Below are 17,701 nucleotides of genomic sequence, written 5' to 3' on the forward strand. Positions count from 1 at the left end.
CTAAAGTCTACTGAAGTGAGACTTTGTCCTTGTGGTTCTTGGCTATTTATACTGAAGCAAAAATATAAAACGCAACAATTTCCAAGATTTACTGAGTTAGACTCCATGAGGAAATCAGTCCATTTAAATAAATAAATTAGGCCCTAATCTATGGATTTCACATGATTGGGAATACAGATATGCATCCGTTGGTCATCGATATAGCACCTTAAAAAAAAAAAAACGGGCCTCAGGATCTCGTAACGATATTTCTGTGCATTCAAATTGCCATCGATAAACTGCAATTGTGTTAGTTGTCCGTAGCTTATGCCTGCCCATACTATAACCCCACTCTGTTCACACGTTGACATCAGCAAACCTCTCGCCCACACAACCTCATACACGTGGTCTGCAGTTGTGAGGCTGGTTGGACATATTGACAAATTCTCTAAAACTTTGTTTATGGTAGAGTAATGAACATTTAGATCTCTGGCAACGTCTCTGGTGGACATTCCTGCAGTCAGCATGCCAACAGCAAGCTCCCTCAAAACTGTGACATAGTGTTGTGTGACAAAACTGCACATTTTAGAGTGGCCTTTTATTGTCCCTAGCACAAGGTGCACCTGCGTAATGATCATGCTCATTAATCAGCCTCTTGATATACCCCACACCTGTCAGGTGGATGTATCACCTTGGCAAAGAAATGCTCCCAACAGTGATATATACAAATTTGGGTACAACATTTGAGAGAAATAAGCTTTGAGAGAAATAAGCATTTGTTTTACAAACATTACAAAGCATGCTCATCTGTTTTTTGTGTGTTTTGTTGGTGTCTGGATACCGCCCAACCCTAGAAGGTAGTTTTAATGTGTCAACACAAACTCATCTGCAAGGACTGAAGCTTTCTCAAGATTGAGATCCTTGTGCTCATAAATGTAGGTAGCAACCCTTTCGTGAAGGCAATTCTTGAACTACTAGAGAAGTATGAGTGTAAGTCTAAGGTCCTTGACCTCTTTGGAACCACACCACCGATCAAAAAGACATACTTGCTCCCTTGCTAAATCAACATGGCTTTGTGACTCTGTCTTTCGTAATGTACAGAACTGTTGTCTGTATGCCTCTGGGACCAACTCGTAAGCCCGAAGGATAGCAGCTTTAACCTGTTATGGATAGGGGGCAGTATTTTCACGGCCGGATAAAAAACGTACCCGATTTAATCTGATTATTACTCCTATAGCTTCTTATTTTCTCGTTTTCCTTATTTCCTGTGTGATTTGTTCTACTTTGTTATTTTTTGTGCTTCGCATTGATATTGATTACTGCATTTTGGGGTTTGGAGCTGGCAACAAAGGCATTTCACTGTACTAGTGCATGTGACATTAAAACTAAGATTATCCTAGATCTGTGCCTACAGTTGAGCAGATTTAAAGCCTTTGTGTGGACGGGGTGAACAGCAGAGTTAATCTGATCCTAGAACAACAGACTTACGGCCTCTGTGTGGATGGGGTGCACAGCGAACAGCAGGGCCGCAACCAGGCTGGAGGTCTTGTCCAAGAACAGACGGCAGAACCTCAGAAAAAGCACACACACCACAGAATGCAGCCCCACGTTGAGCAGGTGGTAGGATGCAGAACTCAGCTCACTGAAGAGATAGTTCAGACGGAAGGTGAGCACTGTCAGGGGCCGGTAGGATTTGTGGCTCCGCTCCTGTCATAAGACACAGATATGAGAGGGAGTTATTAGTTTCAAATGCATAAAGACTAATTGAGGATAGTTGAGACATCAATTCAAAATGATTTTAGCATTAGATACAAGTCAACCCTGCTGTCAACTAGCAATTACTTTTCACTGTAGGAATGTAGTTCTGGTACCAGGTTCTGTTAGTGTCTAAGAAGAGATTAATTGACTAATCTTGAACATAGTATAGCAATTGGTTGTTAAAACCACCTTAAGCCAACATAGGGATAGAGGATGGTAATAAGAGCTAAAGAAAGCTCACACCACTTGTGGGTGTGATATGCTGTAACAGCCTCAAACAAGAGAACGAACATCTTGTTCCTACATACAAATTCTTCAGGTTTGTGTACCAACACTACGGGTACCACGTGGCGGCACTGTGGCACACCTGTGCTACCTAGGGAATAACTGTCAGGAAAATAGGGCTGTTGTGAATATAGGTGATTTTGTAGGAACTTGAAGTTCAACTACTCTGACAATTGTTATGATGCGAAAAATCATAATCAGCAATATTGACAGCCATTGAATAATTTACCATAAAATGTATTTGAAATTCTCTCAGCTCAAATTCAACTAATCCCTCTTCACCTGTTCATACGCATTTTTTGCATGGGGCGCATAAAAAGTATGACATGGTGCATGCAGAAGAGAACGGACTGCCCCCTCTGAAGCTCAAGGCCGACTGTGGTACTGCAGGCATTGTTAGCAGAAAACAGAATAGGCCACTAAAGTGAATAGAAAAATGTCAATCTTCGTGTAAATAAAAAACATTTGCAAAGACAATCATGGTACCAATAATTGGGTCAAATACACCAGATGTCCTTAAAATGATTTTAAAATCACACCTAGAAGTAGTTAAGGATAATTTAGTTACTAACGGCAGCTTGCCGTAACCAGGTCGGCCTTAAATTGCGCTACTCAATGAGGGTTAAGAACAGTGCAAGACAGCAATGTTACTTCCTGTAATAGCTCAAACTGCACATGCTATATGTCTCCATGAGACACCATCTTAACCGACTTCATTTAGCGTCAAAGCACTACTGAGTCAAAATACAGTGCAGTATGAAGATGGGCAGAAACTGCTTCTCCAATAGAAATCCCCGATCAAGCTTGTAGGTGATGCCACAACATTGTCCAGCTAAGCTCATGCGCAGAAACCAATGATGTACATAAGTCCTAGATTACTGACGCTATGTATTTGAAGCCACCGGACGGCCAAATTGGCAATCTCCAGTAGGAGAAGTCTTCCCTAGGAATGAATGGAATTGTACAGGATTTCAAATAAATGTTTCAAGGACAGAATTACATGTATTTAAGTATTTTTCTGTTGTAGTGTAACATTAGTAATCACAAAAAAACATATATACACACACAGTTGAAGTCGGAAGTTTACATACACTTAGGTTGGAGAGATAAAAACTTGATTTTCAACCACTCCACACATTTCAAACTATAGTTTTGGCAAGTCGGTTAGGACATCTACTTCGTGCATGACAAGTAATTCTTCCAACAATTGTTAACAGACAGATTATTTCACTTATAATTCACTGTATCACAATTCCAGTGGGTCAGAACTTTACATACACTAAGTTGACTGTGCCTTTAAACAGCTTGGAAAATTCCAGAAAATGTCATGGCTTTAGAAGCTTCTGATAGGCTAATTGACATCATTTGAGTCAATTGGAGGTGTACCTGTGGATGTATACTGCTCAAAAAAAAAAGGGAACACTTAAACACAATGTAACTCCAAGTCAATCACACTTCTGTGAAATCAAACTGTCCACTTAAAAAGCAACACTGATTGACAATAAATTTCCCATGCTGTTATGCAAATGGAATAGACAACAGGTGGAAATTATAGGCAATAAGCAAGACACCCCCAATAAAGGAGTGGATCAGCAGGTGGTGACCACAGACCACTTCTCAGTTCCTATGCTTCCTGGCTGATGTTTTGGTCACTTTTGAATGCTGGTGGTGCTTTCACTCGTGGTAGCATGAGACGGAGTCTACAACCCACACAAGTGGCTCAGGTAGTGCAGCTCATCCAGGATGGCACATCAATGCGAGCTGTGGCAAGAAGCTGACCTCCAGCAGGCCACAAATGTGCATGTGTCTGCTCAAACGGTCAGAAACAGACTCCATGAGGGTGGTAATGAGGGCCCGACGTCCACAGGTGGGGGTTGTGCTTACAGCCCAACACCGTGCAGGATGTTTGGCATTTGCCAGAGAACACCAAGATTGGCAAATTCGCCACTGGCGCCCTGTGCTCTTCACAGATGAAAGCAGGTTCACACTGAGCACGTGACAGAGTCTGGAGACGCCGTGGAGAACGTTCTGCTGCCTGCAACATCCTCCAGCTTGACCGGTTTGGCGGTGGGTCAGTCATGGTGTGGGGTGGCATTTCTTTGGGGGGGCCGCACAGCCCTCCATGTGCTCGCCAGAGGTAGCCTGACTGCCATTAGGTACCGAGATGAGATCCTCAGACCCCTTGTGAGACCATATGCTGGTGCGGTTGGCCCTGGGTTCCTCCTAATGCAAGACAATGCTAGACCTCATGTGGCTGGAGTGTGTCAGCAGTTCCTGCAAGAGGAAGGCGTTGATGCTATGGACTGGCCCGCCTGTTCCCCAGACCTGAATCCAATTGAGCACATCTGGGACATCATGTCTCGCTCCATCCACCAACGCCACATTGCACCACAGACTGTCCAGGAGTTGGCGGATGCTTTAGTCCAGGTCTGGGAGGAGATCCCTCAGGAGACCATCCGCCACCTCATCAGGAGCATGCCCAGGTGTTGTAGGGAGGTCATACAGGCACGTGGAGGCCACACACACTACTGAGCCTCATTTTGACTTGTTTTAAGGACATTACATCAAAGTTGGATCAGCCTGTAGTGTGGTTTTCCACTTTAATTTTGAGTGTGACTCCAAATCCAGACCTTCATGGGTTGATAAATTGGATTTCCATTGATTATTTTTGTGTGATTTTGTTGTCAGCACATTCAACTATGTAAAGAAAAAAGTATTTAATAAGATTATTTATTTCATTCAGATCTAGGATGTGTTGTTTAAGTGTTCCCTTTATTTTTTTGAGCAGTGTATTTCAAGGCCAACTTTCAAACTCAGTGCCTCTTTGCTTGACGTCATGGGAAAATCAAAAGAAATCAGCCAGGACCTCAGAAAAAATATTGTAGACCTCCACAAGTCTAGTTCATTCTTCGGAGCAATTTCCAAACGCCTGAAGGTACCATGTTCATCTGTACAAACAACAGTACGCAAGTATAAACACCATGGGACCACGCAGCGGTCATACCACTCAGGAAGGAGACGCGCTCTGTCTCCTAGAGATGAATGTACTTTGGTTCAAATCAATCCCTGAACAACAGCAAAGGACCTTGTGAAGATGCTGGAGGAAACAGGTACAAAAGTATCTATATACACAGTAAAACAAGTCCTATATCGACATAACCTGAAAGGCCGCTCAGCAAGGAAAAAGCCACTGCTCCAAAACCGCCATAAAAAAGCCAGACTACGTTTTACAACTGCACATGGGGACAAAGATCGTACTTTTTGGAGAAATGTCCTCTGGTCTGATGAAACAAAAATAGAACTGTTTGGCCATAATGACCATTGTTATGTTTGGAGTAAAAAGGGGGAGGCTTGCAAGCCGAAGAACACCATCCCAACCATGAAGCACGGGGGTGGCAGCATCATGTTGTGGGGGTGCTTTGCTGCAGGAGGGACTGGTTCACTTCACAAAATAGATGGCACAATGAGGCAGGAAAATTATGTGGCTATATTGAAGCCAAAATCAAGACATCAGTCAGAAGGTTAAAGCTTGGTTGCAAATGGGTCTTCCAAATGGACAATGACCACAAGCATACTTCCAAAGTTGTGGCAAAATGGCTTAAGGACAACAAAGTCAAGGTATTGGAGTGGCCATCACAAAGCCCTGAACTAAATTCTATAGAAAATCTGTGGGCAGAACTGAAAAAGCATGTGTGAGCAAGGAGGCCTACAAACCTGACTCAGTTACACCAGCTCTGTCAGGAGGAAGTGGCCAAAATTCACCAAACTTATTGTGGGAAGCTTGTGGAAGGCTCCCCGAAACATTTGACCAAAGTTAAACAATTTAAAGGCAAAGCTACCAAATACTAATTGAGTGTATGTAAACTTCTGACCCACTGGGAATGTGATGAAAGAAATAAAAGCTGAAATACAGTGCTTTGAAAAAGTATTTTCCCCCTTCCTGATTTCTTATTTTTTTGCACATTTGTCACACTTAAATGTTTCAGATCAAACAAATTGTAATATTACACAAAGATAACCCAAGTAAACACAAAATGCAGTTAAGTGATCATTTTATTTATTATGGGAAAAAAGCTATCCGAACCTTCATGGCCCTATGTGACAAAGTAATTGCCCCCCTTTGTTAAATCATGTATTTACTGTGGTTAATCAAATTTTTTGTAAAGCTGCCAGACCTGATGAATCAAGAAATCAATTAAATAGAACCCGTCTGACCAAGTGAAGCAGGTCAAAAGATCTCAAAAAGCAAGACATCATGCCGCAATCCAAAGAAATTCAGGAACAGATGAGAAACAAAGTAATTGACATCTATCAGTCTGGAAAGAGTTACAAAGTCATTTCTAAAGCTTTGGGACTCCAGTGAACCACGATGAGAGCCATTATCCACAAATGGAGAAAATTTGGAACAGTGGTGAACCTTCGCAGGAGTGGCTGGCCTAAATTACCCCAAGAGCGCAGCGGCGACTCATCCAGGAGGTCACAAAAGAACCCACAACAACATCTAAAGAACTGCAGGCCTCACTTGCCTCAGTTAAGGTCAGTGTTCATGACTCCACCATAAAAAAGACAGAGCGAATTTGCCAGTTCTTGCTGTCTCCACCAAGGCACCTGCAAGTTCCCGGACATTTCTGGGGAAAATGGCCCTAGCCCTCACCATCCGATCCAACAGGTCCCAGACGTGCTCAATGGGATTGAGATCCTGGCTCTTCGCTGTCCATGGCAGAACACTGACATTCCTGTCTTGCAGGAAATCACGCACAGAACGAGCAGTATGGCTGGTAGCACTGTCATGCTGGAGGGTCATGTCAGGATGAGCCTGCAAGAAGGGTACCACATGAAGGAGGAGGATGTCTTACCTGTAACGCACAGCGTTGAGATTGCCAGCAATGACAACAAGCTCAGTCCGATGATGCTGTGACACACCGCCCCAGACCATGACGGACCCTCTCCACCTCCAAATCGAACCCGCTCCACAGTACAGGCCTCTGTATAACGCTCATTCCTTCGACGATAAACACAAATCTGACCATATTATGGCAAGAACAGCTCAAATAAGCCAAGCAAAATGACAGTCCATTACTTTAAGAGATGGTCAGTCAACGCAGAAAATTTCAAGAACTTCTTAAGTTTCTTCAAGTGCAGTCGCAAAAACCATCAAGCTCTATGATGAAACTGGCTCTCATGAGGACCGCCACAGGAATGGAAGACCCAGAGTTACCGCTGATGCAGAGGATAAGTTCATTGGAGTTAACAGCCTCAGAAATTGCAGCCCAAATAAATGCTTCAGAGTTCAAAGAACCGACACATCTCAACTAGAGGTCGACCGATTAATCGGAATGGCCGATTAATTAGGGCCGATTTCAAGTTCTCATAACAATCGGTAATCTGTATTTTTGGGAACCGATTCGCAGATTTTTTTATTTGTATTATTTTTTGAACACCTTTATTTAACTAGGCAAGTCAGATTAAGAACACATTCTTATTTACAATGACGGCCTAGAAACGGGGGTTAACTGCCTTGTTCAGGGGGGATTCGTTTTTGCAACCTTCGGTTACCAGTCCAACGCTCTAACCACCTGCCTTACATTACACTCCACAAGGATTAACAGGCTGACTACCTGTTACGCGAGGGCAGCAAGAAGCAAAGGCAAGTTGCTACCTAGCATTAGACTTATAAAAAACTATCAATCTTAACATAATCACTAGTTAACTACACATGGTTGATGATATTACTAGTTTATCTAACATGTCCTGCGTTGCTTATAATCGATGCGGTGCCTGTTAATTTTCATTGAATCACAGCCTACTTCGACAAACAGGTGTTGATTTAACAAGCGCAAGTACTGTCGTTGCACCAATGTACCTAACCATAAACATCAATGCCTAACAGGAATATTTAGACTTAGCCACCCGTTAGATAAAATACGGAACGGTTCCGTATGTAACTGAAAGAAAAAAAACTTTTGTTTTCGAGATGATAGTATGGTCGAATCCGGAAACTAATGACCTAAGGCTCATATTTCTGTGTGTTTATTATATTATAATAAAGTCTATGATTTGATGGAGCAGTCTGACTGAGCGGTGGTAGGCAGCAGCAGGTTCGTAAGCATTCATTCAAACAGCCCTTCGCTGTGCTTCAAGCATTGCGCTGTTTATGACTTCAACCTGGGTGGGTATAATTTGTGGAACGTTCCAACAGGAATCTATTCCAAAAACTTCGTAAATAACAAGGTTTCCAAAAAACAATGCATACCGGGTAGGGAGTGGTCTATTTCATTGCATTTTTCACTCATCACGTTTATTCCGAAAAATGTCTGTCCTCACATGTCTGTTTGCCTATGGACAAACATTAAGAATAAGCAACGTGGTGAATTGATGCCTATTCGGCAGCTAGTTAGCTAGGTTTGTATGCATTGCTACTTTGTATCCATTGTTGGTTGGCAACCTTTTACTTTACGTTTTTTGGAACAGATTCCAGTTGGAACGTTCCACAAATTATACCCACCCCTTCAAGCCTATCAACTCCCAAGATTAGGCTGGTGTAACCGATGTGAAATGGCTAGCTAGTTAGCCAGGTGCACGCTAATAGGGTTTCAAACGTCACTCGCGCTGAGACTTGGAGTAGTTGTTTCCCTTCCTCTGCATGGGTAACGCTGCTTCGAGGGTGGCTGTTGTCGATGTGTTCCTGGTTTGAGCCCAGGTAGGAGCGAGGAGAGGGACGGAAGCTATACTGTTACACTGGCAATACTAAAGTGCTTATAAGAACATCCAATAGTCAAAGGTATATGAAATACAAATCGTATAGAGAGAAATAGTCATATAATTCCTATAATAACTACAACCTAAAACTTTTACCTGGGAATATTGAAGACTCATGTTAAAAGGAACCACAAGCTTTCATATGTGCCCATGTTCTGAGCAAGGCACTTAAACATTAGCTTTCTTACATGGCACATATTGCACTTTTACTTTCTTCTCCAACACTTTGTTTTTGCATTATTTAAACCAAATTGAACATGTTTCATTATTTATTTCAGGCTAAATTGATTTTATTGATGTATTATATTAAGTTAAAATAAGTGTTCATTCAGTATTGTTGTAATTGTCATTATTACAAAGAAGCTAAAAAAGAAAAGAAAAAATCGGCCGATTAATCGGTATCGGCCTTTTTGGTCCTCCAATAATCGGTATCGGCGTTGAAAAATCATAATCGGTCGACCTCTAATCTCAACATCAACTGTTCAGAGGAGACTGCGTGAATAGGCCTTCAGAGTTGAATTGCTGCAAAGAAACCACTACTAAAGGACACCAATAAAAAGAAGAGACTTGCTTGGGCCAAGAAACACGAGAAATGGACATTAGACCGGTGGACATCTGTCCTTTGGACTGATGAGTAAAAATGTGAGGTTTTTGATTCCAATTGCCGTGTCTTTGTGAGACGCAGAGCAGGTGAACGGATGATCTCCGCATGTGTGGTTCCCACTGTGAAGCACGGCAGGGGTGTGATGGTGCTTTGCTGGTAATATTGTCAGTGATATATTTAGAATTCACACCTAACCAGCATGGCTTACCACAGCATTCTGCAGCAATAACGCCGTCCCATCAGGTTGGCGCTTAGTGGGACTATCATTTGTTTTTCAACAGGACAATGACCCAACACACCTCCAGGCTGTGTAAGGGCCATTTGACCAAGACGGAGAGTGACAAAGTGCTGCATCAGATGGCCTGGCCTCCACAATCACCCAACCTCAACCCAATTGAAATGATTTGGGATGAGTTGGACCATAGAGTGAAGGAAAAGCAGCCAACAAGTGCTCAGCATATGTGGGAAATCCTTCAAGACCATTGGAAAAGCATTCCAGGTGAAGCTGGTTAAGAGAATGCCAAGAGTGTGCAAAAGCTGTCATCTAGGCAAAGGGTGGCTACTTTGAGGAATCTCACATTTATTTTGATTTGTTTAACAACTTTTGGTTACTACATGATTTCATGTGTGTGATTTCATAGTTTTGATGTCTTCACTATTATTCTACAACGTAGAAAATATTTAAAAAATAAAGAAAAACCCTTGAATAAGTCCAGTCACAAGTCCAACACCATCATTAAGCTGGCCGATATCACAACAGTGGCAGGCCTGATCACAGACAACGATGAGACAGGCTATAGGGAGGAGGTCAGAGACCTGGCCGTGTGGTGCCAGGACAACCACCTCTCCCTCAACGTGATCAAGACAAACGGGATGATTGTGGACTGCAGGAAAAGAAGAACCAAGCAAGCCCCCATTCTCATCGACAAGGCTGTAGTGGAGCAGGTTGAGAGCTTCAAGTTCCTTGGTGTCCACACCAACAAACTATCATGGTCAAAACACACCAAGACAGTCCTAAAGAGGGCAGGACAAAGCCTATCCCCTCCCCTGGCTACCCCAACCCCGGCCAACAGCTCCGCACCCCCGCAGCTACTTGCCCGAGCCTCCCCAGCTTCTCCTTCACCCAAATCCAGATAGCAGATGTTCTGAAAGAGCTGCAAAACCTGGACCCGTAAAAATAAGCTGGGCTAGACAAACTGGACCCTTTCTTTCTAAAACTATCCGCCGCCATTGTTGCAACCCCTATTACCAGTCTGTTCAACCTCTCTTTCGTATCGTCCGAGATCCCTAAAGATTGGAAAGCTGCTGCGGTCATCCCCCTCTTCAAAGGGGGTGACACTCTAGACCCAAACTGTTATAGACCTATATCCATCCTGCCCTGCCTTTCTAAAGTCTTCGAAAGCCAAGTTAATAAACAGATCACTGACCATTTCGAATCCCACCGTACCTTCCCAGCTGTGCAATCTGGTTTCCGAGACGCTCAAGGTACTAAACGATATCATAACCGCCATCGATAAAATACAGTACTGTGCAGCCGTCTTCATCGACCTGGCCAAGGCTTTCAACTCTGTCAATCACCATATTCTTATCGGTAGACTCAATAGCCTTGGTTTCTCAAATGACTGCCTCACCTGGTTCACCAACTACTTCTCAGACAGAGTTCAGTGTGTCAAATCGGAGGGCCTGTTGTCCGGACCTCTGGCAGTCTCTATGGGGGTACCACAGGGTTCAATTCTTGGGCCGACTCTTTTCTCTGTATATATCAACGATGTTGCTCTTGCTGCGGGTGATTCCCTGATCCACCTCTACGCAAACGACACCATTCTGTATACATCTGGCCCTTCTTTGGACAGTGTTAACTAACCTCCAAACGAGCTTCAATGCCATACAACACTCCTTCCGTGGCCTCCAAATGCTCTTAAAACGCTAGTAAAACCAAATGCACGCTTTTCAACCGTTCGCTGCCCGCACCCGCCCAACTAGCATCACTACTCTGGACGGTTCTGACCTAGAATATGTGGACAAATACAAATACCTAGGTGTCTGGCTAGACTGTAAACTCTCCTTCCAGACTCACACATCTCCAATCAAAAATCAAATCTAGAATCAGCTTTCTATTTCGCAACAAAACCTCCTTCACTCATGCCGCCAAACTACCCTAGTAAAACTGACTATCCTACCGATCCTCGACATCGGCGATGTCATCTACAAAATAGATTCCAATACTCTACTCAGCAAACTGGATGCATTCTATCACAGTGCCATATGTTTTGTTACCAATGCCCCTTATACTACCCACCACCACGACCTGTATGCTCTCGTCGGCTGGCCCTCGCTACATATTCGTCGCCAGACCCACTGGCTCCAGGTCATCTATAAGTCTATGCTAAGTAAAGCTCCGCCTTACCTCAGCTCACGATAGCAACACCCACCCGTAACACACGCTTCAGCAGGTATATCTCACTGGTCATCCCCAAAGCCAGCACCTCCTTTGCCGCCTTTCCATCCAGTTCTCTGCTGCCAGTGACTGAAATGAATTGCAAAAAAAAAAAAAAATTCGCTAAAGCTGGAGACTTACATTTCCCTCACTAACTTTAAACATCAGCTATCTGAGCAGCTAACCGATCGCTGCAGCTGTACATAGTCCATCTGTAAATAGCCCACCCAATCTACCTACCTCATCCCCATATTGTTTTATTTACTTTTCTGCTCTTTTGCACACCAGTAACACTACTTGCACATCATCATCATCTGCTCATCTATCACTCCAGTGTTAATCTGCTAAATTGTAATTACTTCGCTACTACGGCCTATTTATTTTCTTACCTCCTCACGCCATTTGCACACACTGTATGTAGACGTTCTTTTTTTCTATTGTGTTATTGACTGTACGCTTGTTTAACCCATGTGTAACTGTGTTTGTGTCGCACGGCTTTGCTTTATCTTGGTCAGGTTGCAGTTGTAAATGACAACTTGTTCTCAACTAGCTTACCTGGTTAAATAAAGGTGAAATAAAATAAAAAAATTAAGTCAGGAAACTAAAAAGATTTGGCATGGATCCTCAAATAATTAAACAGCTGCACTATTGAGAGCATCCTGACTGGTTGCAACACTTTCTAGTATGGCAACTGCTTGGCCTGTGACCTCAAGGCACTACAGAGGGCATACGGTCATTCACATCACTGGGGCCAAGCTTCCTGCCATCCAGGACCTCTATACCAGGCGGTGTCACAGGAAGGACCTAAAAATTGTGAAAGACTCCAGCCACCCTAGTCAAGGACTGTTCTCTCTGCTACCGCACGGCAAGCGGTACCAGAGCGCCAAGTCTAGCTCCAAAAGGATTCTAAACAGCTTTACCCCCAAGCCATAAGACTCATGAACATCTAACAAAAAGGCCACCCGGACTATTTACATTGCCCCCACCCCCCCTCCCTCTTTTACACTGTTGCTACTCTGTAATTATCTATGCATAGTCACTTTAACTCAACATGTACACATTACCTCGACTAACTGGTGCTCCCACACATTGACTCTGGACCGGTACCCCCTGTATATACTGCTGCTCTGTAATTATATTTTAAAAAGAAAAAAATCTTAAAACTGCATTGTTGGTTAAAGGCTTGTGAGTAAGCACTTCACTGTAAGGTCTACACCGGTTGTATTTGGCGCATGTGACGAACAAAACTTGATTTGAGTAGGTGTTCTAAAAAAAAATTGACCGGTAGAGAGAGTGAGTGAGTTAACATGCACTACAGTTCAAAAGTTTGGAGTCACTTAGAAATGTCATGTTTTTTTTAAGAAATGCAAAAAAGAATTGTCCATTAAAATAACAAAATGTATCAGAAATACAGCGTAGACATTGTTAATGTTGTAAATGACTATTGTAGCTGGAAACAGCAGATTGTTTTATGGAATATCTACATAGGCGTACAGATTGCCATTATCAGCAACCATCACTCCTGTGTTCCAATAGCACATTGTGTTAACTCATCCAAGTTTATAATTTTAAAAGACTAACTGATCATTAGAAAACCCTTTTGCAATTACATTAGCACAGCTGAAAACTGTTGTCCTGATTAAAGCAGCATTAAAACTGGCGTTCTTTAGACTAGTTGAGTATCTGGAGCATCACCATTTGTGGGTTTGCTTACAGGCTCAAAATGGCCAGAAACAAAGACCTTCCCTCTGAAACTTCTCAGTCCATTCTTGTTCTGAGAAATGATGGCTATTCCATGCGGGAAATTGCCAAGAAACCGAAGATTTTGTACAACGCTGTGTACTACTCCGTTAACAGAACAGCACAAACTGGCTTTAACTATTTTGCCACAACTTCGGAAGTATGTTTGGGGTTTAACTTCCTGACTGATGTCTTGAGATGTTGCTTCAATATATCCACATAATTTACCTACCTCATGATGCCATCTATTTTGTGAAGAGCACCAGTCCCTCCTGCAGCAAATCACCCCCACAACATGATGCTGCCACCCCCGTGCTTCACGGTTGGGATGGTGTTTTTCGGCTTGCAAGCCTCCCCCTTTTTCCTCCAAAAATAACAATGCTCATTATGGCCAAACAGTCCTATTTTTGTTTCATCAGACCAGAAGACATTTCTCCAAAAAGTACAATCTTTGTCCCCATGTGCAGTTACAAACCACAGTCTGGCTTTTTCATGGCAGTTTTGGAGCAGTGGCTTCTTCCTTGCTGAGCAGCCTTTCAGGTTATGTTGATATAGGACTCGTTTTACTGTGGATATAGGTACTTTTGTACCCGTTTCCTCGAGCATCTTCACAAGGTCCTTTGCTGTTGTTCTGGGATTGATTTGCACTTTTCGAACCAAAGTACGTTAATCTCTAGGAGACAGAATGCGTCTCCTTCCTGAGCAATATGACGGCTGCGTGGTCCCATGGTGTTTATACTTGCGTACTATTGTTTTCACAGATGAACGTTGTACCTTCAGGCGTTTGGAAATTGCTCCCAAGGATGAAACAGACTTGTGGAGGTCTACAATTTATTTTCTGAGATCTTGGCTGACTTCTTTTGATTTTCCCATGATGTCAAGCAAAGAGGCACTGAGTTTGAAGGTAGGCCTTGAAATACATCCACAGGTACACCTCCAATTGACTCAAATTATGTCAATTAGCCTATCAGAAGCTTCTAAAGCAATGACATAATTTTCGGGAATCTTCCAAACTGTTTAAAGGCACAGTCAACTTAGTGCATGTAAACTTCTGACCCACTGGAATTGTGATAGTGAATTACAAGTGAAATAATCTGTCTGTAAACAAGTGTTGGAAAAATTACCTAACCGACTTGCCAAAACTATAGTTTGTTAACAAGACATTTGTGGAGTGGTTGAAAAACGAGTTTTAATGACTCCGACCTAAGTGTATGTAAACTTATGACTTCAACTGTATATATACACACACACACACACAAAAAAAAAATCATAGATAGAAACAAATCATCGGGTCTAATGGTAATCAGTGTCACTTTCATGAGGTTGGAGTAATAACACATTCAACTACAGTCGTGAAGAGGGCACGACAAAAAGATTTGACATGGGTCCCCAGATCCTCAAAAGATTCTACAGCTGCACCGTTGAGATCATCCTGACTGGTAAGGTAACTGCTTGGCCTCCGACCGCAAGGCACTCCAGAGGGTAGTGCATACGGCCATTCAAATCACTGAGGCCAAGCTTCCTGCCATCCAGGACGTCTATACCAGGCGGTGTCAGAGCAAAGCCCTAAAAATTGTCAAAGACTTCAGCCACCCTAGTCAAGGACTGTTCTCTCTGCTACCGCACAACAAGCGGTACCGGAGCGCCAAGTCTAGGACCAAAAGGCTCCTTAACAGCTTCTACCCCCAACCCATAAGACCGCTGAACAATTACTCAAAAATGCCACCGGACTATTTACATTGACCCCACTCCCCTTCCATTTGTTTTGTACAGTGCTGCTACTCGCTGTTTATTATCTATGCAGTCAGTTTACCCCTACCTACATGTAAAATTACCTCAACTAACCTGTACCTCGCACAGTGACTCTGTACCGGTACCCCGTTTATAGCCTCGTTATTGTTATTTTATTGTGTTACTTTTTACTTTAGTTTATTTGGTAAATATTTTATTAACTCTTCTTGAACTGCACTCTTGGTTAAGGGCTTGTAAGCATTTTACGTTAAGGTTTACACTTCTTGTATTTGGCGCATTGACAAATAAAGTTTTATTTGATTTGCTTTAAGACAGCGGCTTGAATCTAGTTTGTGCCCTTAGATTTAGAAAATAAACAACAACGGAATAATGTTTCGCTTCTCTCATTGACGTCTCAAACCCCGGCCTCGTCTGCTTGACAAGCTTTCTCAAAAGTCTTGCAATGTTGCACCTCTGGGTGAAGAAACTCTTCACATAGTTATGAATGGTGTCACATAGTCGATGGCTTTGTCAATTCATATATACAGTCATTGGTTGCATGACATGTCATGGGTAATCTAGTGCACCAGACAGATTCAAATCACCTCAGCCATGGGCGTGCCCCAGAAGTCATTGAGGAAGAGGTTGCGGAGAGGGGTGGCAGGCCGCAGGTCCTTGTTGTCCAGGATGGCTGAGACATCATCAAACACAAAGCCACAGGACAGGCTGTTCCAGTAACACCCCACCACCAGTCCAGTCAAAAGCAAGATCTCCATCCACGACACGACAGCCATTGCTGACCAACGGCTTCATTGATCACTGTGATAGAGGAAGTAAGAGCAGGACAGAAGAGATCAGACTAAAGGATGTCTTTGTTCAATATCACATTATGGTTCACACATACAATGTGTCCAGCCCAGATTTGCTAGGATGCCAATGCCACAGCCTGGTGACAAGAGACTGGCATCACAACAATGTATGCCTTCTAGTAAACTCTGATGTTCCCATACAACGCAGACAGATTCGATAAATACTAACGATGACCAGGGAGATCATATTAAAACGTGAACGGCTGCAATGTAGTGTGCTAGCTCTAGTCCATGGCATTAGTTAGCTTAGTTCCTCACTAGTTAGCAAAACTATCCATCGAGAACACGATTCGATTGGAATCATGCCGTTTCAGTCATGTTAGTTATACATGTTACATTTAACTTCAATAAACGTCAAACATCATGTAGCTAGACAGTAATTGCGACGAATTAGACGGAAAACAACAACTAACGTTAGCTAGCTACTGTAGGTCTTTCTACGCCTGCTAGTTCTACGTCGGTTAAACCCGGTAAAATGTTTGGATATCTAGCGTTTGACTTATCTCGTTTACAAACTACTGATAAAAATTCCTTACATTTCCTAAAATGTTATGTTCAATAACAATGTTAGAATTAGTGTGAAAATACAGAAACATACGTGAATTAGAGTATTTTATCGGCCATTGACATTCTAATGTTACATACGCTAACAACTAGGAACATAAAAACTCCCAAAAAGGCTAGCAATAAATCCCAAAACATTTCCGGGGCAAAGTTGAAGGTTAAAAAGTGCCATTAATATCTGAAACAGCCGTAACTATAATGTTGTTGTCAGACATCCAATGACACTATAATTTTTTTTAAAAATAAAGTGGAGACTACAATGCATTTTCTATAAAACTTGAAACGTGTTTTAAAGAGGACAGAACGCGCTTTGGCTCGCTGAATAGCTTTTGCAGCAGTGATACGACGTTATCAGCCGTAAAGTAACAGGTTGTTCGAATTGACCAGCTGAGGGCAAAGATCCCCGTTGTACGTAACGCTCGTTGTTTGATGAGACGCAGACAGGGTGGCGAGAGTGAGGAAACAGAAGAGTCATTATCTGTTCTTTTGAGTTTTGAAGTTGAGTCTTTGCCTGACAAAGTGAAGTTAGGATATATAAGTTATCCTGTACGAGCGTATGTGCTGAATACATTAAGACGCTACAGGTGTTAAGCTTATGGGCATGTGGCAGCAGTGTGTAGGTGGTAGGGTCCAAGGTGTAAGAAATGTGCAGAAGGGCATGAGACAAAGGAATGTGTAGTATTGGGGAATGTAGTGGAATGTGTTAATTGTAGGGGTGCCCTTGGAGCTGGGGATCAGAAATGTCCCATGCGAGAGAGGCAGGTGGGGTTTCCAGGGTAGAGTAGAGCAGAAGCTGTCATATGCTGAGGCAGTGAAGAAAGTAGGGGAAGATGGGTTAAGGGGGAGGAGTGGTGAGAGTAGTAGAGATATACCTGTATAGAGGGATAGGCCAAAAAGTGAAATAAGTTTCAATAAGATTGGATTTTTAGCATTTATATCAATGGTTATCAATTGTACTGCAGGGACGGATCAGAA

The 17,701-nt window shown here is 42.8% G+C and overlaps 2 protein-coding genes across 2 annotated transcripts in view; one reads left to right on the forward strand and one right to left on the reverse strand.

Annotated features, from left to right (window-relative positions):
• The window catches only part of tmtc3 (transmembrane O-mannosyltransferase targeting cadherins 3), a 127,711-nt gene extending 110,619 nt beyond the window's left edge, over positions 1 to 17,092 (reverse strand). Inside the window, exons 1-3 of the mRNA XM_029759207.1 lie at positions 16,761 to 17,092; positions 15,899 to 16,112; positions 1,468 to 1,686 (exon numbers count right to left, since the gene is read on the reverse strand). Of these exons, the coding sequence (XP_029615067.1) occupies positions 1,468 to 1,686; positions 15,899 to 16,087 (408 nt within the window). The 5' untranslated portion in view covers positions 16,088 to 16,112; positions 16,761 to 17,092. The remainder of the gene's footprint in view (positions 1 to 1,467; positions 1,687 to 15,898; positions 16,113 to 16,760) is intronic.
• An 8-nt stretch (positions 17,093 to 17,100) lies between these two features.
• Positions 17,101 to 17,701, forward strand: part of cep290 (centrosomal protein 290) — a 53,665-nt gene continuing 53,064 nt past the window's right edge. Inside the window, exon 1 of the mRNA XM_029759204.1 lies at positions 17,101 to 17,134. The gene's annotated coding sequence lies outside the window, so the exon portion shown is untranslated. The remainder of the gene's footprint in view (positions 17,135 to 17,701) is intronic.

This window comes from Salmo trutta, chromosome 7 (genome assembly GCF_901001165.1).
Source record: "Salmo trutta chromosome 7, fSalTru1.1, whole genome shotgun sequence".
Taxonomy (NCBI): domain Eukaryota; kingdom Metazoa; phylum Chordata; class Actinopteri; order Salmoniformes; family Salmonidae; genus Salmo; species Salmo trutta.